This window comes from Thunnus albacares, chromosome 1 (genome assembly GCF_914725855.1).
Source record: "Thunnus albacares chromosome 1, fThuAlb1.1, whole genome shotgun sequence".
Lineage (NCBI taxonomy): Eukaryota > Metazoa > Chordata > Actinopteri > Scombriformes > Scombridae > Thunnus > Thunnus albacares.
In genome coordinates, this window is record NC_058106.1 from 9,288,606 (window position 1) to 9,313,240 (window position 24,635).

The 24,635-nt window shown below is 39.7% G+C and overlaps 1 protein-coding gene across 1 annotated transcript in view; it reads left to right on the top strand.

Annotated features, from left to right (window-relative positions):
- ntrk3b (neurotrophic tyrosine kinase, receptor, type 3b) overlaps window positions 1-24,635 on the top strand; it is a 180,190-nt gene that overhangs the window by 146,707 nt on the left and 8,848 nt on the right. The window contains exons 13-15 of the mRNA XM_044370105.1: window positions 2,306-2,436; window positions 8,619-8,791; window positions 10,385-10,628. Coding sequence (XP_044226040.1) covers window positions 2,306-2,436; window positions 8,619-8,791; window positions 10,385-10,628 — 548 coding nt within the window. The remainder of the gene's footprint in view (window positions 1-2,305; window positions 2,437-8,618; window positions 8,792-10,384; window positions 10,629-24,635) is intronic.

Below are 24,635 nucleotides of genomic sequence, written 5' to 3' on the forward strand. Positions count from 1 at the left end.
TGTCTCAGCAGCATCATAGCTTATAGTCAAGAGCCCTGTGAAACTGTGGAAAAACTTCAGCAAATAAAAGTGCAAAATTGTCCAAGGACAGTTCAGCCAATACTTGCTGATATAAAGTACACCACTTTTTTCTTGAGATAAAGGAAAGAACACTGAGCATTGCATTTGTGATGCTACTGTCAAATGTGACTTTAGCTTAATTTTACATGAGATTTAATAATTCATTTTATTATCTCATGGTGCCTCATTCATGTACTGTCTATGGCATGGACTCTGGTACAGTAAAACTTTTTAGTGAAATTCATACAGATATTGGTGAGATTACACTGAATAATCTGTCGAGAGGCATTAATACATTTGTGCCTTCTTTACATTGTTGCCATTTCACTTTATGTACTTTATAAGGAGTTATGGTTCGACAAACATTGGACACTGATTGCAGCCTTTAGAATTACATTAAATTTCCAAGGTTCCACTATAATGATATTTCTAATTTATGATTTATTTTAATATTTAATAACATTGTTTCGACTCCTCACCAATAAAATTGTTATTAAGCTTGCTTCATCTTATTCATATGTCAAAGCAGAGAGCAGTCATGGAGTGCCTCTCATATTATATAAATGTGTTGTTGGAAACTATGTATTCTTATTCTTTCGGCTGCTCCTGATAGGGGTCACCTCAGCAGATCATCCATTTCCATCTCTCCCTGTCCTCTGTTTGCTGGAAAATATGTATAAATACTGTATAGAAGTGTGTGCACACTTATTGAATCAGTACAGTTTTTATGGTAAACCTATAAGTTGGCATGTTGCAGTAAGAAGTCAACAACTCCTACAGCTCCCCAACTCTCACTCTTCTCTTGTGCCAGTCTCTCTCGACTACTCTGCCTCTTAATCTCATGAGTTTAGTCAACTTGTAAGACAGTTTTACTTGACTAATCAGTGTCAATATAACCTTAAACCTCATTCACACAAACATTGCAAGCAATCAAAAAAAGGAAGAAAAAGGGTCAAAGGTCACAACATCCCAACAGTAGATAATCTCCAAATAATCCTGTTAGAATGAGTTATTAGGTAGGGGAAAAAGAGTATCAAAGGAGACAGGGATGGCTTTATTTTTCTCCTCTCACCATGCTTTTACACAGGAGGGCATTTAACAATTCTGTTCTCATTATAAAATGTCCCCCTGTGTTGTTTCAATGCCAACAGTAAAACCAAGAAATCCAGATAAGAGATTTACAGCTCAGCAGGTCCAGTGTCATCTCACGGTCTATTTGTGCTTTGGAGATTTGAAAGCACTTGAACCCTAATGTTCCCAGTATTCTCTCTTGAGTAGCTTCAAAGTTAGATAAAACGTATTTTTACACAGTGTGACAACATCACATATTCTGTAACTGCTTTATTCAGAACACCACTAAAGCTCTATTACACTTATATTGAGAGAAATATTCAAATATTCAAAATGTTTTTTTTTTGTTGTTGTTTTTTTTTAACTTATTCACCTTTACATTAAACAGAGAATTTCAGATGTCTTGTGCATCATTTTTTACACACTCCTGCATAATCCAGCATGGCATATTTGGTAGTATATCTTTAGAAACCTTGCCTAGACTTTAAAATACTACAAAGTAGCTTCACCCACAGTGCAGCATGTACAGCTGAAAATACACTGTATATCTGTCTCTGTGATTGTATTCTGTCTCAGTCAGTCTTCCCCTGTTTGATATTCTCTCTCTCTCTCTCTCTCTCTCTCTCTCTCTCTCTCTCTCGCTCTCTCTGTCCCTCCCCTTTTTGCCTAAATTTTCTTTTTTTGTGTTTGTTCCCATGTTTTTGAGATTATGACAAAATATTCATTTGGAGATTAAAAAAAATCCTTCTAAACATATTTTTCTGCAAATGTTGTGCCCTTAAACAGGGGAAATAGTGAGGGGAGAGGGATGAAGAAACTGGTACACAGTTCTCGATTTTACGTCTGTACCGAGTATCAATTATATACAGTACAACAAAATTCACACCTTTTTTTTGTATAATTACACTCAGTCTCAGGACCGCAGTTTCCACAACTAAGTCATTCTTCCATGTTTTTCTAAATAATGTAAATTATAGTTAAAAGTTATAGTTGCATAACCCTGAAAGGAATGACATTATGTTTCTGAAAATTTTAAATTCTAATCTGCCACACACACATAGCATGTTTTTCTGTTTTACATCATGTACTAAAGCATAATATCTGCTGAAAGGTTTTAAAAAATTACTCATCACTATCTCTCTCTCTTTTCTCTCCCTGCCTGTCTGTGTTTTAGTTGTCCAGCATATAAAGCGGAGAGACATCATCCTGAAAAGGGAGTTGGGTGAAGGAGCGTTTGGTAAAGTCTTCCTGGCAGAGTGTTACAACCTTAGCCCCACCAAGGACAAGATGCTGGTGGCTGTCAAGGTACATCACTGTGTGTGTGTATATGTGTGTGTGTTAAAACAGCGTTAAAAGGTACAGCTCAAGGTATAATTTTTGGGTACACTTATTTGCTTTCTTGCCAAGAGTAAAATGAGAAGATTGATACCACTCTCCGTACAAAGAGTGGTATCAGTCTTCTCATTTAAGTCTAACAAGACAGCAGATTAGTGTATTTCCCAAAATGTCAAACTATTCCTTTGAACTATAGTACGGGGAAAACATGATTAAAGGGTCACTGGTGGAACTTGGGAAATCACTCTCACTGTTCATGATAAGTTGAATCACTGCCATGTTATATTTGTCAGTGATAGCAATGAGCAAAATTGACATTCACTAGTTTGGTGGGTGAAGGCTCTCCAATCTGGCTCTGGGTGACCCGACCTCTCTGTCTATCCAAAACTTGGTCCCATATGAGCTAAGGGACCAGCAGTTACGGTCAAAAGGAGTTGTGGCTTCGCAGATGTAACAACCAAAGCTAATACCCCAGTGAACTTGATGCTTTGTTATAAATGGGGATTCCACCAATTTTACATATCAAAGTCTGTTTAAAAAGTTCTCTAAAGCCTTTTGTGGCTTCAGAGAAAGCTGTGCAAAATCAGATAATTCAAGTGACTTCACTTGAGGCAGCAACGGTTCAGGCTGAAGACTATGAGCCTCATAATGAAAAACATCTGGGTTTGTGGAGTTAGAAATAAGTGGGGTTACCAGACCTGCTCCTCATCTCAGCAGCTTGAGGCTACATTAGCTGCAACTAGCATAACACACCCATATCACTGACTAAACTTTGCATTATGCATTGAGTTGCATTGTGGTAAAGGCTTTAAAAAAGGACAATATCTCTGTTTCTGATTGATTTTTATGCTTTCTTGTCCATCATCCATTGTGAGTTCAACAATGTTACAGGAGCGCAATGCTGAATCAGTGCAGTACTCTTTTAAGGGGCCTGAAGCATTTAGAACCATTTCCCCAGTGTGATGGCTCTCAAAGCCTTCATGGTGTTCAACATTATGTTGTGCCTGGCAGCTCCCACAGTGAATATGAGGAAGTGTATGAATGTGAAGCAGGATAATACTGAATAAAAGGTTGCAGACTCAGCAATCCTACCCTGGATAAAATTGCAGTCAGAAAACCACCTTGACCTTGACAGCAGAAGTTAGTGAAAGAGATACAGATGAAGATGAAGATGATCTAGTATAGAGGTATTCAATTAAAATTCAAAGAGGTCCAGTTAGAGAAACTTTCTTCAAGTAAAGGTCCAGAACATCATAATGTCTAACTTATGCTATGATTCAGTGCCATATATATTGAAGTAGCGTAGTAGTTGTATAAATGTCTGTATGTAGCCAACAACTGACCCTCAAATCAGATAAAGTACAATTCAATTATATTTCAACTATATTTATTGTCAGTTTTCACATTGAACTGGAGGGATTATAAGTAATAAGTAATACACTAATAATAAATAAATGTTCTTTTTTTGTTTTAAGTAAAATAAGGGCTGCATTTAAAAATAAAAAACATGACAGTGTCAGGCAGTAGCAGGAGATGGACCAAATGCAGGACACAGGAGCAGCAGGAGCTGAAGAATAACTCTTTATTCATGATAATTCAAGCAAAGCTGAACAGGACTGGAAAACTGGGCACAGCAGAACAAACAGAGCAGTACAGAATGAAACAAAGGATTCAAAAGGGCTGAACTGAAAACCAGGACTTAAATACAAACTGAACCAATAAAACAAGAAGGACACAAGGGCAGGCTGGGAGACAGGGAGCAGGGCAGGGCTAACAAGACTGATGCAGGGCAGGTGTGGAGGAAAGAGCAGGCCGGGGAAAAAAAACACTGGGCAAACAGAAAACCAAAACCCATATACACATGAATATAACTTATATGTCACATTGAGCAGAGTTAAAGAACTCAAACATACATTACTATTGATGTAAACATGAAACAATAAGTCTGTCAAGTGGAGTGGCCGTGTATTAAGGTTGCATGTAACAACAAAAATAGGACTGAAAGACAACTTTTGCTCTTTTGTTTCTACAAGGGTCAGTGTGTAGCAAGCAACAGTCCTCAGTCACATTTAACTTACTTAAGAAAACAACTAGTGTGAAAACTTCAATTTCAACTCTAAAGGCATACTGCCACCCAGTCCAGTTCAACAAACAGGGAAAAAGTCTGAGTGCCTCTGGTGGACTGGTGTAGGGACATCAAGCCAGACTGGGACAGAATCATGACAAACAGAGAGCTTTTGAAAAATGCGCATCGTAAAATAAAGTGCTTTTTGAAAAGTGAAATAAAACGTGTAGCTTGAGTTTCCCTTTTTCTTTTTTTTTTAACTCCATTTCACATCTTAACAGTCTCAACCAATTTTATAAAAAAACAATCTCATCACAGCTTAACCACTGAGCAGCTTTTACACCTTTTACACCATTTTCTCTTTCTTTACCTCTTATATCCCACTCCCCCGATTTCTCTTGTTCAGTGAGAGAAGTGAGCTCTAGCTTGTCCTGCCAGGATTTTAAGTCTGAAATGTGTTATAGGAATCTGGTGGATCGATCATACTGGGCCCTTAAATTGTTTATTTTCTGTACCCTCAGTTCGGATTAGAGTGGGTATGTTTGCACAAAAGATTTGGCTTTGTCTCATGGTGACGCTTCATCCATTCTTGATTAAAAGCTCTGTTTTTGCTGTCTACTGTCCTCTTTTTAGAGCACACCACGTGAAATTACTTTCCTGTGACTCATTTATATGTCTGACTGACAGTCTCTCATCTCGTCTCTCCCTTGTGTGCTTATCAGAATGCACAGATTTGATTGGCTGAATAGCATCACATGAGATGATTTAGAACACATTCAATTGGTCTGTGAGTTTCCTGGGCCAGTAAACCAGTGCCGTAAAGGCTAGAAAAGCTGTGCTGGTTAAAATAGAAATTCTCTGTCAATATTTAATAATTCTCATTAATTTATCGGTTATACTTGCGGACATAACAGTGACTGTGGTCCGCATATTAGTGACCTTGGATCTGGTGTTTGGCTGTCATTTTCTTTTCTTAATATTACTGGATTAACAAAAAAGAATGTTTCCTCCTCTACAGTGAGCTCTTTATTTTTAAAACACAATGCAATGTGCATTTTCATTTTAACATGTCCCTGTCTGTGATAAAGAAGGAAGAGGCTCTCTGAATACACTTAAAGGTCAACAAAGAGAAAATTCATTGCTTTCCCTCAGTTTATTGTAGTCGAGCACTTGAAGGTATTGTTTTGGAGGGATGCCCAGACAAGAAACATTTCCTTAAGAGTGCGGTTTGATTTGGTAATAGAATTTTATGGCCATTTTACTTACTCTGCCATACATCTCAACTACCTCCAGCACTTCACTGCAAGAAGAAAACAAATGAGTGAAATGTATTTCCATCCCAAGGTCTTTCCATCTGTAGTAACGTCAGCAGCAGGCTGGGAAAGCAGGACTCAAGGCCAAGGAGATCTGAAGCCTGTACTATGAAGCAGGATTTGGGGTTAGCAAGGTAACTTCAGGTTTAATGCTGGGTTTTCAGGGTTACGACAGTGGTCACTTTTTACCGGGGTACTTCGCCATGGTAGTGATGCCACACTTGGAGCAGGTTAACTTCAGAGGATCAAAACCTGTAAACACCCCAACCACTGACCAATCAGATCACTGGAAAAAAAGAGTCATCATTCTTACAGGATTCCGAAATGGACAAAAGTCCTGAGTTTAGAATAAAATGACAAGTACTGTAAAAAGGAGCAATATACAATATATTTTTATAGGTCATTAGAAACATTTTATTGTTCCAGACTTTCTATTTCCACTCTGGTTTTAAAACAGATCTTCTAACAAATGGAGAGATCGTTAACGACACTAAACACATAATGATGATTTAACTGCATTTTAAAGTTTGCAAAGTTTGTTTTATTCCTGGATTGACAGCTGACAGTGTCCATGATTTTACACTCTGATTCCATCACCGCAGCTAAGAATTACATGAGACAACTGTCTGATGATAATTGGAAATAAAAACAAAAGATTGTCATTTATTAGAAAAATAATCCAACCGCTGTTAATTGGCTCCCATGATTATAAATGTAACATTTGGGTCAGACAGACCTCATCAGTCATTAACTACTTTTCCACTCCTTGCTTCGGTAGCAGAAACTAAATAGCAAAAAATACTCACTCTATACTTAAGTCATATATAATAATTCCTACATGTGTTTTAAGCCTTAGCCAGCTAACGAAAGGATAACCTGGTAATGTTGAACTTGCTTCGTAGTAGAGGCCCCAGGAGAAGCAACCTGCTGTATTTCCCTGTTGCTGATGAAGTGTCAAGAGTCTTGTTTCCTCCTCCAATAGATGCAACAATAAGGCATGTCATTACTGTTACTTGATTTTTCCCATCAATATTTGATATTTCACACTCCTCTTCAAAGGGGTTCAAGTTATTCCCCGCTTGATCCTATTACCAATCAGATCAATTTGTTTTGTGTACAGTTGTTGCAAAGCTGCAGCCAGCTGCACTGGCACACTCCCAGTAGGGATTACTGGCCTTAAAACTATGTACAAGATTATGAGGTGGATATACAAGTATGTAATGCATATCCGCCTACTGTGTACACTAAATAATAGAGAACATGCAGTTCAGTCAGGGCAGACTAGTTTACAGTTTCACAGAAATACAACAGAATTTGGTGGAGACTCAGTGTTGTGTTTACTGCCGACTATCAGGAGAACCCATTAACTGAACAGTAACTGATTTACTGATTCATTATCTTCACTATTTCCATGGAGTCTTGGTGCTGGTGGTGGTGGGGATGGAAGTGAAGGCGGGCAAACAAGATAATCAACAGCAGGGACAAAAGGGGGCAGACATTTGGGCATGAAAGGGGTCCAAAGGATAGTGTCTGGATCCTCCAATCATGACAAAACTTGTTATGCGTACAAATTTGATTCAAACCAAGTGGGGGAGGGCGGGTGGCACTAATTAGATTATGCAGGAGAAAGAAAAGGAGCATGGGGCGTAAGTTAGCATAAGAGGGAAAGTGGTAAATGAAAAAAGATGTCAGGCAATGCAGCACAATTCAGGAGCCAGACATTATGAAGGGTTCGACTCACAAAGATGTGTTTTTGGATGGACTGGAAGTCCAGCCTGAACCAACCAGGGTAGGAGGCAAAGTTTTGATCTTTAGCCTCACAGAGGCCAAAACTAATGTTGCATTAAAAAGGTCCTTGTCAACTTGTAAAGTAAAACAAATGTCCACCAAAGTGGTGAACTTGTTTTGTTTCTACAAATGAACAGCTAGCAATGAATGTACAAGTCTTAATATAATAACATTACTTCTATTTATCTGTTAGTCCCTGACAACAAAAACAGGAGTTAATGCCTGGCTTCCATAAATAACAGAATCACCGGATTTACCATCAAACAACTGACTGTCACAATGGATTGTAAGATACTTAGAGCTTCAAAGGATACACTGGCTGATTCCTCCAAAGTCAGACAAAAGAAGGCTGCATTTTCAGAGCCTTTGGACAGGCGCAGGCATTATCAGCTCATTAAGACTGCCCCAACCATACTCTAGGCCGTATTCAGACCAAAACAGGCACCTCTGCAGGGTTGTGCAGAGGTATGTGGGAGTGTGGGCATTTTTATTTGTAACCGCCTTGAAACAATCAGAAAATAATGTGAAATTTCTCCCATTCATCGGCTTTCTCACTACCACCGCTCATTCTGTTCATTCAGTCTCTAGCTTGCTCGACCACAGCTCTCTCTCTCTCTCTCTCTCTCTTTCTCTCACTCTCTCTCTTTCTCTTTTTCTTTCATCTTTTTCGGGAAGCCGTCAGCAAAGCACCTAACTTTACTTTTAATGTTATCAAACTAGGACAATTTCCTGCCCTCTTCCAAGTAATGTCCTTCCTAGCGTCCTCCTTTATTTATTTGTACAGCTCTGATCAGCCTGATCACCGGCTATGATTGGCTACCGCAGCGTGACATCAGGTTGCGTTTCTCCAAAAGTTGATTCTGGTTCACCTGTCAGCCTAAATGTACTACCCCCCATACGAAGAGATGGAAGGACTGGTGTTTTCACTGCAATGCCTGATTTGGTGTGAATTCAGCCTTACACGTGTGTCTGACTTTCCCTTTCAGACACTGAAAGATCCTAACCTGTCAGCCAGAAAGGACTTCCAGAGGGAGGCTGAGCTGCTGACCAACCTGCAGCACGACCACATCGTTAAATTCTACGGAGTGTGTGTAGACGGAGACCCTCTCATCATGGTGTTCGAATACATGAAGCATGGAGACCTCAACAAATTCCTCAGGTCAGTTTTTCCCTGAGGGTTAAGTCAATTTAACCTTAATGTACCAGATTAGTCCTGGTTGAGCAAATTAGAAATTTATACTATGAACAGGCAGTAGCAACATGTGCTACTAGGAGTGTTTTCACTCTGGGTACTGTTTGGGCTTTTATATGGAAGTTTCAATTGACTTATTGCATTTTAAACTTAAGTAAGACATCTAGAGAGAGTCCAAGGAAATTCTTTTTTTCACAGTGTGTCAAATTCCTGCTGCTGATACAATATCCATCCAACTACACAGTTTTGCAGGTTAGCAAATGTGAGTGCTTTAGTGTTTTTGTTCCATAATGTCAGAATGTACCGAGGGAAGTGACCTCTGATAAGCCTCAACAAAAGTGACACAATACCTGTACGGAGAGTGCTTTCGTAATGGGAATCTTTACTGGAGTTGATGTCAGTGTGCACAGGAGCAGTCTGGGATAGAAGTGTGCTATTTCAAATGCGTTGACAGCAGCAGTGTGTGTGTTCTATCTTATTTTTGAAGTTTGAGCGCTAGTTGAAAAGATGACATGTTACGACTGAGTGTGAGTGCGTGCATGTGTGTGGATTTAAGAGTGCGTGAAGACTTTCTGTTGGGAAATCATTCCTGAAATGAAAGGCAGTGTCGCGAATGATGAAATTCTTTCATGCAAGGTGCAAGACGTGGCTGATTTTTGGTCTGTTGGTCCTGTTGGTCACATTTAACAGATGAGATGTGCAGGGAATCAATAGGAATGAATAGGGGATCTAATGTGCAGGCCCAGATCAACCTTCAGATAAATGGAGGGTAGCCTGCATTCATTCAGCCACTACTAGATGTCTATGAAGTAAAAAAGAAGCAAAGACACAAAAAGAGACACACCAAGGAAGAGTACTGCTAATCCTACTGCAGTGGAGCTGTGCGCACACTTAAAGCAAAGAACATTAAATTGAACTAAAATTGAGAGATGGAAGAAGACAGACAGCCTGAGAGAGCAAGAGAGAGAGAGCAAAAGAGCTGTAGCCAGTTCTCCCTGCATGGTGCCCGGTCTGTAATCACAGTGACGAGAAGGTGATGAGAACAGCAGGAACTTCTCACAGGGAATGAGTTCTTCATCGTCACCTAGAAATACGAAGCGGGGAAAAAGCTCTCAACTTGTAGTCAAATTGTTCTGTTAAATGTACAAATTACAGTACCTTGATGAAATTCCTGAGCCTTAGTGATAATTCCTGACAGGCTGGAATACATGAAAATGTAGCAAAACCTGATCTAAAACCACAAAGTGACAGAATTAATAACAGTGCAGATACTTGCTGTAACAATTTATTGTTGCAATTAAAGCTGCATGAGTGCTTGCAGGTTATAGTTAATTTATTAATATTTCAAACAGCCTCTCTTTATTATGCTGATTACCCTCAGTGTCTGGATGAGGGTTTATTAGTACTGTAAGGAGCTTTGGGTTATTTGTTAAAGGGGAAGTCAGGTTACAGTCTGCCATGCTGAAAAGGCATTAAAGGTTCCTCATCCATATTAGTGGCCTCTGTTATCAATGTCACTTCATCAGATCAGTCATGTTTACATTATTCTTTGTAATCCAGAGCCCACGGCCCAGACGCCATGATCCTGGTAGACGGCCAGCCGCTGCAGTCCAACGGAGAGCTGGGCCTTTCCCAGATGCTGCACATCGCCACCCAGATTGCCTCGGGCATGGTCTACCTGGCCTCCCAGCACTTTGTCCACAGAGATCTGGCAACCCGCAATTGCTTGGTGGGCAACGGCCTTCTGGTCAAGATTGGAGACTTCGGCATGTCCAGGGACATCTACAGCAGTGACTACTACAGGGTAAGGCGCTGGCCGTAATCATGCTGCTTCTTGTAGGTTTTAATACTAGGAACAGATAGCATAACCATTTGTGGATTCAACCTGGAACAGACCTGACAAAGCAAAGTCTTATCACAAAAAGTATATTTTAGTTGTAGGTGTTCACAATTCTTTTCATTCGGTTTGTAATAGGGACCAAATCAACCTCGAATAAATCCTTCTGGGCTGCTAACTAAGAAAGGTATTTTTAAGGGTTGAAGACTGCTGCTCTCTCTTGTGACATTTTTCGGTTTATATGTTTTTGTTTCCACGTTTTTTTTTTCGCTTTTTTTTTTCAAAGGAGCAATAACAGCTCTCCCTCCACAGTGCAGCCCCAGGCCCCCACACCAGCCCAGATACATTCAAGGATGGAGAGGTTTAGCAGTATGGTAGGAGATGAGCCTGCTGAGCCTCCAGCCCGATGCTTAGAGGCTTGTTTATATAGCTTCCGATTCATGTCCTCTCTACTGTTTAACATGATTAGCAACTCTGAATGCCGCAAACCAAGCGGCAAGTGCTGGGCTGAAGAATTTTGCATTTTGCTGAACAAATAAGTGGATATTATGGAGAGATGGCTGTTACATATCTGGCTCTGTTAAACAGCCTGGACTTGTGAAATGACTTTAGGTGCGCCTGATTCCGTTTGCTCAGTGTGACAGCAGGGCCAGTTCGGATTTTGCTGGGGGCAGCGCCAGCAGTTATGAAGTACTTGCCTGCTGGGTGAGCAGCCCTGCACACATAAAATAATTTGTAAGGAAATTTTAGCGAGATGTCTTTAGTGTTTGATACATGGTTCCTCCATACACACCATCTGTGTAGTTATTAAAATCTGAATATTTAGTTTAAGTTGTTAAAGAATTACAGCAGGATTCTGTGTGTGTGTGTGTGTGTGTGTGTGTGTGTGTGTGTGTGTGTGTGTGTGTGTGTGTGCGTGCGTGTTGTTTAATGCCATTTTGGGATGTGGTTGAGTGTGTGTCAGTATAAGCAATTTTACTAACTGTTGTGGCTCTCAGTGGACATAAAAGTGTCAAGTTGGCAGTGGTAAACAAATTTCAGTGGGAAAAGAAAATCACTAGACAGACTTTATTAAAAACAGTCATGCATAATTCTGTGTAAAAATTACTGATCACAGCAAAGCAATTGTGGCTGAGGCTATTAAGACCAAACATAACACAAAACTAAAACAACATAAACATAACAATATAAATTTCAGTATTGTCTTAGTCCAAAATCAGTGTCAAAGCTTCAATTAAATATGCGTGTTGCACATGGAAAACGATTGAAATTACAGAATATCAAAGAACTTCTATGTGCTCTGTGACAAAGCGTAATGGTAGGTTCATTTTCTAGCCACACTTCTGGAATGTAAAATTAAAAGCTTATTATGGGTTAGGCATCAACGATATATAAATACTTCACTTACAGTTGTGGATACTCATCATAAGCTCTTTGTGGAGGAGAATAATTGAATGTTTAGACACTGTCAGCTTCATGCTGGCCAGTTTACAGTTCAGCCTGGTAACCATGGCAGATCTTATGCATCTTGTATGTAGTTTACCTGTTAACAGTATGCATGCATGGATTTTTTAGATCCATAATAGAGGGACAATTACTGTCATAGTAATACAGTGCCAGTATGATCCCTGCTTCTCATAGTATTTTGACATTGATGGAGGTGAAATGTTGCTTCTTTGCAGACGATGTCATTCTTCTGTTCCTTCCCACTCTACTGTCTCCAAATGCAGTTTACAACAGCCCTTTCAGAATCTGTTAAACATGGAAACTCTTAGGGCCCTATTCTTGTGCTGGCACAGGGCGTGAAGTGCACTGGCGCACCTGCGAACTGCAATTTTCCTGCAGTGCACTGAGGTCATGTCCTTGACTGCACCAGGTTGGTATCTTGGTGACTTGCTGTACGCCACAATGGGAAGAGTGGCACAGTAGAGGGTGTGGCGATGCCAATCCAGCAGCGCACCGCAATCTTGGTGCCAAGAATGAGTGTGTCTCATGCCGTCTACCACTCACCTGCTCAGAGCAGGCGCACTTATATTGTGTATAATTTTGTCACTTTTTTTTGGTGAAGGCACACTCATATAAACCTCTCTGCAATCACACAAACCTCCTTTTCCGTGTTTTGCTCATCTTTACACTTTCCAGATAGTTTTTTTCTGGTTATGCCATAAATCCCTGCAAGACTGAATTTTCTTCTTACGGATACATCTTCTTGATGCAATGCTAGGGCACATCATCAGTGATGTTACCAGGGATCATCAGGTGTTTTGGGTCTTTCAAACATCATACACCAACCGAGGTTGATCAGACTGCGACCTGTGCCCTAGCAGCAACCTTTTAGATATTTTGTCTTTGCTCTCTCTCTCTACATGTGTGTCTAATTAATTGACATATTTTCCATTATATATCACTTTCTAAAGAAGTATATCATATATTAATATAAGTCATGCCAGTAAAACTTGTCGAAACTGGAAAAAATTTTGAGCTGCTGGTATAACTGTGGGTGTACTGAGCAGCTCCCACTTTGTCTGTGGTGCAGAGAGAGCACAGGTGGGTTTCTCTGGACAAGTAATGGATAAAACTGAGTGTGCTTCCTTGTTTTGGCCCAAAGAACAGTTCATCTAATTGTCTCTAAAGACCAAGTCACAGCTGATTTAGCAGGCACATACTGCTCTGCTGGAAGATTAAATGGTTCAGTTGATTGTTCTTGTATGTGAGTGTCTGTGAAGAAAAGAGTCAGATACAGTATATTAATAAGTAAGTGTCAAGGTGGTGAAAGTGGTTGGAAGTACTCACATGCCAACACAGGTGCCCAATCCCTGAGTGCAGAGCCCCACACAGGCAATATTCATAAGTGGGAAGCCAGTGAGTGATCTTGTCCTTGACACAACACTAGAGACTTTTTCTGGTTGGTCAGAGTGTCTGTGCAGCGGGTACTGGACCTTGAGGTGATAAGGAGAACCTTGGAGCAAATTATGCTCCTCACTGACAGAAAGCGAGTGGTGACTCCACTCACATGGTAACACAGGAGTTAGCAGTAAAAAGTGAAAAGAGGAATTGACCCATCTGAACTGGAAGAAGGGGAAAATGCAGAAATATACATAGTAAAAATGTGTCAAAAAATCACTTAAAATGGCTTAATTTACTTACCACATGTTATTGTGGTAAGTAAATAAAGTGTGTGTGTGTGTGTGTGTGTGTGTGTGTGTGTGTGTGTGTGTGTGTACCCAACAATCAAAAACAAGTACTGTGATTTCAGGTTACTAAATACACATGAAGAAAAAAATAAATAGCTGTTGCTGCAGTGTATTAGCTAGAGGTAGGCCAGATGTAAGGGAACTTTTTCAGTCAAATTTGGTTCCCCCTATCAAACTTGGGTGAATTTATTGAGGAAATTTTAGACAGTTGAATAATTTATTGAATAATTTACTGAGTAAAAACACACACACTGCAGGAAGGAAGGGAGAATATTCTTGCAAATCACTGTGTTGGATTAGGCAGAAACCAGACAAATGGGTTGTAAGAAAAAAGACCTGTGTCAGTTTGAATTCAGGGTGGTGTGTGTGTGTGTGTGTGTGTGTGTGTGTGTGTGTGTGTGTGGCATGCCTTGTGTGAAGCTGCACACTGCTGTTTGGTGCGTTGTGATAGCATCACTGCCCGCCTACACAGAGGAATATTGACAGAGCCAGAGATAAGGAGCTCCTAACAGTATTGGACACTTTCCCTGTGTTGAGTGATTATAAATAGCAGCGCCCTGCCAAGAACACAATCCTCCCATCGCTGACTAGTCGTATTGACGCTTGTTGCCCTCTGGGACTCCCGAGACATTTGCAGCAGGAGGGAACAACTTCAAGAAAGAGATGAATATTGTCCTAAATCACACCCATCTGTCATACCCCTCTGCTCTTCCAACACTGAATATGCTTTTGTCTTCTTTCAAAAGAGACAACAGCAGAACCTGCGCAGGCCGACAGCAGCACAGGTGCCTGCTATGTAGATGTTTTATACCACTGCCTTACGATATATCAGGTAACGTTTTCCTAAGTTCAGTGAGTGAGGCACTGAATTATGCATGTTTAGGTAGGTATAAATGACAGTGAGTGCTCTGAAAGTGCTTATGAATAAAAGGTGCAAAAAGTAAGACTGAGTGGAATATAGGTTTTTACCAGAAATGTATCAGGGAGAGCATCTAGAGGACAGATGGAGAAGCTCGTGCAGGGTCTCAGATGACCTGCAGCTCTTGTCAAATATCATTATTAGATATATTATTTTCTCACAGTGTAGTGACAGGTTTCTTTGGATTGCATATCCCCTTTAACACAGAATGGAGTTACTAGTACAATATGCATTGCAGTGAATTTGATGTCTCTTGACAGCTAATTTCCCTTTGTCATTTTTCTTATGCATGCAATTGTACAATATTCATTGGTTATGTCAAATCAGAATCCAAAAAAGCTGCTCCCCGGTTTGTTGCAGTAATTAATTGCAGCAATTTGCGTTAGAGTTCTAGAAAGCTACAGGTACTCTGCAATTTTAGATGCTGGTTCTAGATAAGGAGAGAAATGGCTTCAAAACAACTCAATACAGCCAAATTATGAACAGTGACATAGGTTCTTCTCAGAGGATAAGATGAAGAGGCTTATATTCTCTACTTTTTTGCTAGAGAATATTAAAAATTCCTCAGACTTTTCTCCAGAGGCTTGGTTTCAGCCTCAGTGTTTTCATTTAGCAATGGCAGAGTTTTGTTCTTCATTTCTATGAGTGTAACACTGTCTGAATGTAAAGCAGGATGGTGTTGAGAAAAAGTATACGTGTCCAGTTAACCTCAGTTGAGTAAAAGAAGTCAACAATAATTACAGTCTTAGTATAGTTATATAGTTAACTTTAACATTTGGGTAGAAAATAAAAACGTTTTAAAGCCAGAATCTGCATTTTTGAATCACTGACTAATGACTATCAAACAGTGTAACAGTGTTATAATCTAATGACTCAGTTTCAAGGACTTAGTGTTCTTTGTGCCAAGAAGCCTCTGCTTACCTGCGCTGCTTTGCTTTGAAGAAAAATGGTCCCCAGGTTTCTACTGTTTCAAGGATCAAACAGATGCTCCTCTGCTGCATTATTTATCAAGCACAAGCTCCTCAAAACTGTATGCAGCTTTGTGCTAATGAGTACACAGGCCATATTTATTACTGCTGCATGAAGGAATAAAAAAGTCTGTTTTGCCTCTCCCCTTGGGCCATGACTTTTTTTCTCTCTCTCCCAGCACTGCTGTCTTACATGATTATTCTCTTATGGAGTCATAAATCTTAAGAAATAAAGGTTATGCTACTGTTGACCTCAGGGGAAATTTGTGGCATTAGATTGACCATAAAAAAGCAGTTTCTGCTGTCTTTAAAGGACGGGCTCACAATTTTTCAAGTCTGTTCTTCATATGGAGGATGTCTGACAGCAGCTGGGCAGGTGCAAACCTGGCAAGGCACCAGGGCCTGATGACATTCCATCCATCCATCCATTCCATCTACTCCATCATCTGGGAATCCTACAGGACAGTATCAATATCCACCCTCTGGAAAACATCCACCATTATACCAGTACCAGAAACCCCACCCCTCTAAACCTAACCACTACTGACCAGTCACCCCAATAGCCATGAACAGCCTAGAAAAACTGATCATGTGCTCCATCCTACCAGCCATCAGACAACAGCTGGACCCATATCAGTTTGCCTACAGGGCTCACTCCCTCCTCCAACATCTAGAATCACCTGGCAACTTTGCTTCAATCCTCTTTATCAACTTCAGCTCCACATTCAACACAATTCAATGCCACCAGATGATAAAGAAACTCCACCACATTGACATCCCTCCACTCCTCATCCACCGGGTCCACAACTTCCTCAGCAATAGACCACAGGCTGTAAGAATAGGCAGAGTAACATTATCAGCCATCATCACCTGAACCCCTCAGGGCTGTATCCTCAGTCCCTTCCTTTACACCCTCTACACAAACGACTGCATCAGCCCTTCACCCATCACCACATACTACAAATAGTCTGATTACACTGCCATACTGGGACTACTCAATGACAATAACTCCATCACAGCCTATCAACAATCCATTTCTCATTTCACACAATGGTGCACTGACAAATACCTCCGAATGAACATGGACAAAACAAAAAAAAACTGCTCATTACCACATCAAACAAGCCCTACACTGGACTGAACCCCACCTCCACCCACAGCAAGACAGTAGTGCAGATCAAGAACTTCAAATATCTTGGACTCACTTTAGACAATAATCTCAGCTTTGATCAACACATCACTGATATCCATAAATTATCTCAGCAGGGACTCCACGTCATTCGCAAACTCAGAGCACTTTCTGTTGGTGCCACCTCCTGTTGTGGCTTTACAAAAGCATAATCCAACCCATCCTGTTGTACTGTTCCCCCTGTTTCTTTACCATGTTAGCCATCTCCAATAAAAACAAACTTACCAGGATCACCAATAGTGCCTACAAAATCATCCACTCCCCTAAACCCTATCTCTCAGACATGAATGACAGAGCCATCACACCTCAAGCGAATGACACTGATCAACCCCTCAATCCACACCTCACACTACTGCTGTCAGGCCATAGATACAGGACTATAAAATGGAGAAGAGTTTTGTCCCTCTTGCCATAGCAGCACTGGACAAACTACCTTGCTGACAGTGTACAGATCCAGAATCATCTGTGGGTGTGTGTGCAGATACATGTATATGTGCTGGGATACAGGCGGGGGAATGAATGTTATGTGTTTATGTATATCGGTGTGTTTGCAGTGTGGCTAGCTGTATATTTCTGTGTGGAATATGTACAGGCTGTGAAAACATATTTCCTTTGGGACAATAAAGACTATATCTATAAATTTACTTAAAGATTTATCTGAAGCTAACACGAAGCTTCAGCCATCCAAATGAGTCAAATCAAGAAGATGTCTTTCAACAATTACAGTTAACAGTCTTTTTAGTACCAAAGGCCCTCTTTTTTTTACTTTCATTGTAGCTCAATAGGGAAACACTGTCTAGGGAAACTTTTTATGCTAAAAAGACTGCAAATGTGGTAGTTATCCACTTGATATGACTAACTCAGACTGCTGAAGCCTCATATAAGCTTCAGATGAACTTTCAAATGCATTTTTGCATAAAATGACACACATTGTGGACACACTGTGGATTTTGTCCCCTATCATTTACATTGAAAGGACATTTGAAGGGGATCTTTTGATAGCCAGTATGAACAGGATGAATGATTACAGCAAGGAAAACCTCTTTCAGTGTTCATATAGGCACCTGACTGTGTTTTAACTTTAGGCAGATTTTTTTTAACTTTAGACAGAGCCAGTATAGCTAATTCCCCTTCCTTCCAGTCTTTATGCTAAGCTAAGCAGAAAGAAGCTCAGAAAGAAAGCAAATAAGCATACAATATTTCCCAAAGTATAAAACTATTGCTGAGGAGCTACCTATACACATTGTATTACACAAGTCAGTCTGGAGAGCTAGGTGCTAAAAATGTGAATGTAAAATTGCATGATAGCAATTGTGTAGTGTGTGTGTGTATTTTGAAAACCTTCAGAAACTTTCACCACCCACCAGCATGCAGCGGCCAGAGTAGATACCACTTTATCTCCACTTGGCAGCAGCGCAGCAGGTAGAAACCTAATGGGCATCATAGCCTCTAAAAGTGAACTTGTGTTCGCCGCTGTTTGAGCTGGGGGAGCAGAGATAGCAGTGTGGTTAAAGCAGGGAGAGAGAGTGTCTAGATGGTTATCAGGGCCCTTTAAGATGTCTGGGGCCTCCCAGGGCTCCCTGCAGGCCGCAGAGCGCCCATCGAAGAGCCCAACTGGGCCAGTAATCTTTCCCTCTGCCATGCTGCTGTGCTCTCCACGCCGTTAATCCAATCACTCCCCTGCCACGGTGGGACAGGCAGAGAACTAATCCAGTTTACACAGCAACAAAAAAAGCCCCAGACTCATTCCTCACTCCCCGCAGAGCATTGCCAGCTTCTCGATGTGACATTGAGTGAGAAAGATGAGGATAATTACAGGGGCAATTATTTTATTTTTATTATGTGTTCAGCCTTTTTTCCCCTTTTCCCCTATGTTCCAAGCTAATTACCATGGCCTTGTCACAAAAACCCAAGGTGATAGCATGCAATCATTTGGGAAGCAGAGAGTCAGCCAGTTTTAATGCCCCTCGCCACGGCAGCAGCTGAATCATTAGTATGCATCTGATGAGGTTTAGCCTTGCGTGCAATGGGCAGGGTGGACCTCAGATAAGTCATTTAGACTAACAGGAACTTAATTAATTTCGTTTAATCTTTATAAAGCTCCACAGGGGGACAGATTGGTATACAGCCCCTCGCCAACTCCTTCACCTCACTTTCAGCCCACCTAGCTTGGCTCAGCACAGAGGTTTTACACAACGGGGGCGACTGGTCTCGGCATCAATATTGGCTTAATGTTGTGTACAATACTGAAACGTGTCATGTCTAATGAGACCAGGTGGAGTATGAGTCAGTGTTCATTTGGCCATTAGCTTGCAGTGGAACCCTGGCAAATGAGGTTGAGGGTGAACGAGAGGGAAAACTCCTGCCAGCCGTTCTTGCAGCCACAAAATCCACTCTGGGGACTGATGTGTTGTGTTATGGATCAAGGTGTGCATAAAGGGCACCTTTCGTTATCAAAACAGAATTTATGTTTACCCTAATTACAGTTGAGTGACATTAACTGTGGAGGACAAAAACTGCCAAAATCAAGAATAAATAAAGAAATAAATGAATGACTCAATAAATAAATTAATATGTTGTTAAATGCACCAAAATAATATTAAAAATAAATGTAGGTATTAATTAATTTATAAGATGTGATAAATTGATATTTGTTTTAGTTTGCTTTTGTATTTATTTACCTTTGTATTAATTCCTGTATTTATTTACTTTCCCATTTAATTTTCCATTTTATTTATTAATTTATTAATTTTTAAATGTAGTTATTTATTTATGTATTTATTTATGTATTATTTTCCTTTTACATTTCACCCCCTATTATTTATTATTGTTATTTATTTCTGTACTTTTTTTTTTTTTTTTACATTACTTTATGCATTTCTGCTTCATTATGCAAATGAGGGGGCTGTCATTCAAGGTGTATCATGGGGTCAACGTTTCACCAATTGGTTGATTGACATTAGAGTGCATAGATAGACTGTACATGCCTCGCTTCCACATGAAGTCCACTTTCCTAGCAGGAAAGGCAGCAGCTAGTTTTCGTGCAGGTGATGAAATGGACTTCACTGCCTCAGTAATGGAAGTATATGTTTGTGTGCGGGCTCATTTTAGACAAGAGGGTTATGTTATTTGCAATATAATGATGTTCAGGATGGGATGTCGAAGCCAGGACCGTGTGAGACTGATAGCTGGTTTGGTTCCTCTGGTAAACACAGCTGCTTGATCAACTCCGCCTTTCAGCAGCAGCTCCATGCCAACCGGAGATTATCAGAGATTCAGCTTCAGCAAAACATGAAATATGTAACCGTTCTGGTAAGTCCTTGTTTCTAATGTTTTTAACTTAGAATTTAGTCAGCATGCTGGCTTGAATTGAGAAGTAAAATCTAGGGCTGTGCAATATGACGATATATATTGTGTGACGATAGACAAATGTCTATCGTTTCATATTGTGCTCTATTGTATATTTTGTTGTCTTGCAAATCATATTCTTTAGAGCAATATTTTTCATCATTTGGAGTCTGTCCATCTTTTGCACAGATTACATATATAAATTGCTCTTCTTGGCTTTTTACTTATAATATGTTCATTGCACTTACAGTAATGTAGCAAGTGTAGTTGTCATCGACTCGAGTACTTCACCTGATTCACTGTTTCTCCTCTGCTGCGCTGTGTGTGCAGCACACACACACACACACGGAGGGTTCAGCCCCACCATCGGTGAAACACAGAGAGCAGAGGAGAGTAGCATGACAATAAATGACAGCAAAACGCAGTCGAGACTATGTTTATATATGTTATTTACCTAATTTATGTGCACTCGTTTCAGTTCAAACCAGTGTGAGAGCCTCTACTGTGTTTATGGTTGCACCAAAAACTGCAATGCAAAAAACCACAGTTCTTTGAATGGCCGTTTGAGGCTGGCTCCAAAAGCAAGTCAGTCCCCATAGACCCCCATGTTACAATGCCCAACTTTACAGAATAAACATGTTTAGAGCGTGGTACAGAAAACGGTTTTGGTCTCAATAGCTAAGTACCCCATTCATGACAACTATACGGGGGGGGATTGTTATGTAACTCACCTGATTAAATTTTATTAAGGCTTAAAGTTATGCATAATCAAAGGCGTGGCCACTTTGAATGACAAGTGGGTGCCATCACAGGCAAGTCACTACCAGGGCAACGTAACCATGGCATAATCCCAGATTCACAGAGTATAGGCATAGCCATAGCTATCACTCTTTCAGTTCATGAACGTTAATTGTAATATTTTGGTCACCTAAAAAGTCTGCATTTGGTTGTGCTAAAAGACTCTCTAAGAAGTTGTATGTTCAGTTTTTTCCAATAAGTACTTTTTGTTTTAATGGTTTTAAGCCTACTTTTTGCCTGCAAAAATTAGCATTGGCATTTGCATTATCACAGTTAACCATAGACTGTAAATGCATTGTGCTAACCAAAGTAGCAGCTAGCAGCTAGCAGCTAGCAGCTAGCAGCTAGGCCTCAAAACAGACGACCACAAACCAATGGGTGATGTCATGGTGGCTACCTCCATCATTTTTTACAGTCAATGATAATTACCAGGTGTGCCAGCTGATTGCTCAACAGCATCTGATGATGTGATCAACATCATGTAAAAACCTTCAGTTCCTTTGATATCCCACATCTTCTTTAAATAATCTTGTGTCAAGAAAGAACAAGCATGTTGGTAAAAATTGTATCCTGATGTTTGTAGTTTAGTCTAATTTGGCTGTTTTTCATGTCTAACATTTTCTTTTTAACATATTGTTTCTGTTCTGAAACAGGTCCAGGGAAGCTTTGGATGCAGCCATGAAGGAGAGGGAGTGAAGGACCTGAAGCTGTGGAGACCAGCCATCATCAACCAGTTAGCAATTTCCATCTCTCACTTAATCTAATTTGTTATTTGAGTCAATGCATGTATTAAATATTATATCACTTAATGTGATGCAAATATTTTTATCTCCCCCAGCATATGCATCAGTCCTGATAGAGTCTGAGGGAGGACTACCCCACCACTGGTCTGGGGTCCAGATCCTGCCATTAGATCACTAAACAAGAGGCAGTCCGCCTGTGACTCGCACAGCCTTGACAATTTAACTCAGGACTTTAGTGTGAAACCCAGCATGGATGTTGTGGTTCTCAGTTTGCAGTTTGAAATTATTACAAATCAGATTAATTCTACAATTCATAGTCATATTTACCAAGAGGTTACATTTTCAGTCAGACTGACACAATTGTGTATTTATATATATTTGAAACCTGGTAAGAGATTTATATGAAATTTGGGGAAAAATTTGGGTGATGGGGTATTTTTGGACATTTTCGCGATTTACTCATGGTTATTAAATAAAAAAAAACCTGTCTCATGATTGTCTATCTCTGTGTGTATTTTAATGTAGAGCCAGACGCAGATTGAAACATGTTGAAATAGCTAATTAAGCATTGTGCAGCTTTGGCATATCCACTCATTTTTTCTTTTGGCCGAAATACATCCAGATACATCATTTAAAAACTTACATTCAGTATGTTTGTATGTATGTTTTACCTGATTCTAGACAAAAATATATACAAGATATTTCATATAATGTTTTATTTGTTCGTGGTTGCCTGCTGCTGTTCACTCTTTTATTGATCAGTTGATTGTGATAGTAACGTCCAAGTTAGTGTTTTGAATTTTGGTGGTGGGATTAAACCTTGGTTTATATTATGCTTTATTTTACCCAATGTAGTTGGAGAATATTAGAATACACTAATAGTGTTTTTTATATAGGTTTGTTATTAGTATTAGCGGCCGATGCCTGCAGGCCTAGCCAGTAAAGCAGCATCTGTTTGGTAATTATGAAGCTCCTCTTAACTGTATACAACATTTTAATACATCCAAACACTAGGTTGTTATTGTGATAACTTCTATGAATTGTCACCTTAATGAGGCCATTGAAACTCTTTGTAACGTCCTTTGTCATCCTATTAAAAACGTATGAAACGTATCTCTCTCTTTATCTCTCTCTGTCTCTCTCTCTCTCTCTACTGTGCAGCAGTGTCATAAACGTAGTGAGGAGTTAAATCAGACACTGCAACATACAACTGACCTAACAAGCTGATCGCATTAGCATTAGTTTCTGTTGTGAGAAAGTATCTTGCCAGTAGACAGTCACGACTAATGTTGGTACTGCCTGATATGTGATAGCAAATATTACAACATTGCGAGGTGAAACAACACTGTGTTATAATATGGTATAACTCCTCTAGTCTATTAGCCGCCTCTCTTAATAGCTCCGTCACCGAGTCTCTAGCTGACGTCGCCATTACAACCCTCTACCCACTCCTTTTCAAACCAAACACTTCTCCTTCCCAGGCTAGCCACTGGTGTGGGAGCAAGGCATGTATAGTGGATCTATGCAATCTGATGATGATCAACCAATAGGCAAACAGTTGACTCCATGACACACTTTGAATGACAACCCTCTCATTTGCATAATGAAGGAGAAATGTACAAAGAAATGTACAAAGAAAATACAGAAATAAGTTTGAAGGAATAAATTGGGGTAAAATGCAGAGGAAAAACAATACAGAAATAAATAAATATTTAAATCAATACATAAATAAATACATTTAAAAGTGAATAAATTAATTAATTAAAATTAAAAGAAAATTAAATGGAAACATAAATAAACACATTTATACAAAAAATTACACAAAGGTAAATAAATACAGAAGCAAATTAAAACAGAAATATCAATATCATATTTTATCATTAATACGTTAATCTATTTAAAATATTATTTTTGTTGCATTTAATAGTATATTAATATATTTATTGAGTCATTTATGTCTTTATTTATTTTTGGCAGTTTCAGTTCTCCATAATCAATACCAGCAGTTTTGATTATCTTCCAGGGTGGTCCTGGATTATACTTGTTTAGGCTGGGAGCCAGATACTGAGCTGGCAGGGCGGAGTTACAAAAATTAGGAAGTAAAGGATGTTTCTGTCTTTCAGATTCAGCTAATAGTTATAGAAGTAGAATTGTGACTGGAGGATCCGGGGGAAATGACACAAAAGTGTTCTCTCCTCACTTTACAACTCCACACCGAGATGCAGTTGAGGAGAGTACTTAACCCCTGAAAGACTGTCGTTGTACTGGGCGGCTCTGAGCTGTAAATGTATTAATGTAAAGCAGTATGGAGCTGAAAAATAAGTGTATGCTCAGTAAAACCCTCTCTGGACCTTTGGATAAATGTGAAAGAAAAAGATTTTGAAGCACAATGTGCTGAGGAGTAAAACGATTCAACATAACCCTTCATTTTGCTAATGTCTGTCATAACCAATACTCAAAATCCAAATTATCTGTGAATTACACTTAATTTGATACATGTAATAAGACTAATTTTGAAGTGAACTGTTTTAGTTTCTCATTCGAAGACAGGAAAGAGTTAAAGACTGACTACAGACTTGTTTAGATCGACCTCTTTCCGTGAGAGAGGAGTGGAAGTGAAATGATGCCCTCCATTTACTTTGCTGAAAAACCAGTAAAACCAAATGTTGGAGAGTCTGGAAGTTAATGGAGTGTGATTTTGATTCACAGTCAGCATATAGGTGTTGTTGCTGAAAACTCTTTGTATAATGTTCTTGTTGACCTCCAGGCCATGGGTACAAATATCGATTAGTGTTAAATGTAAGGAGGGCACACA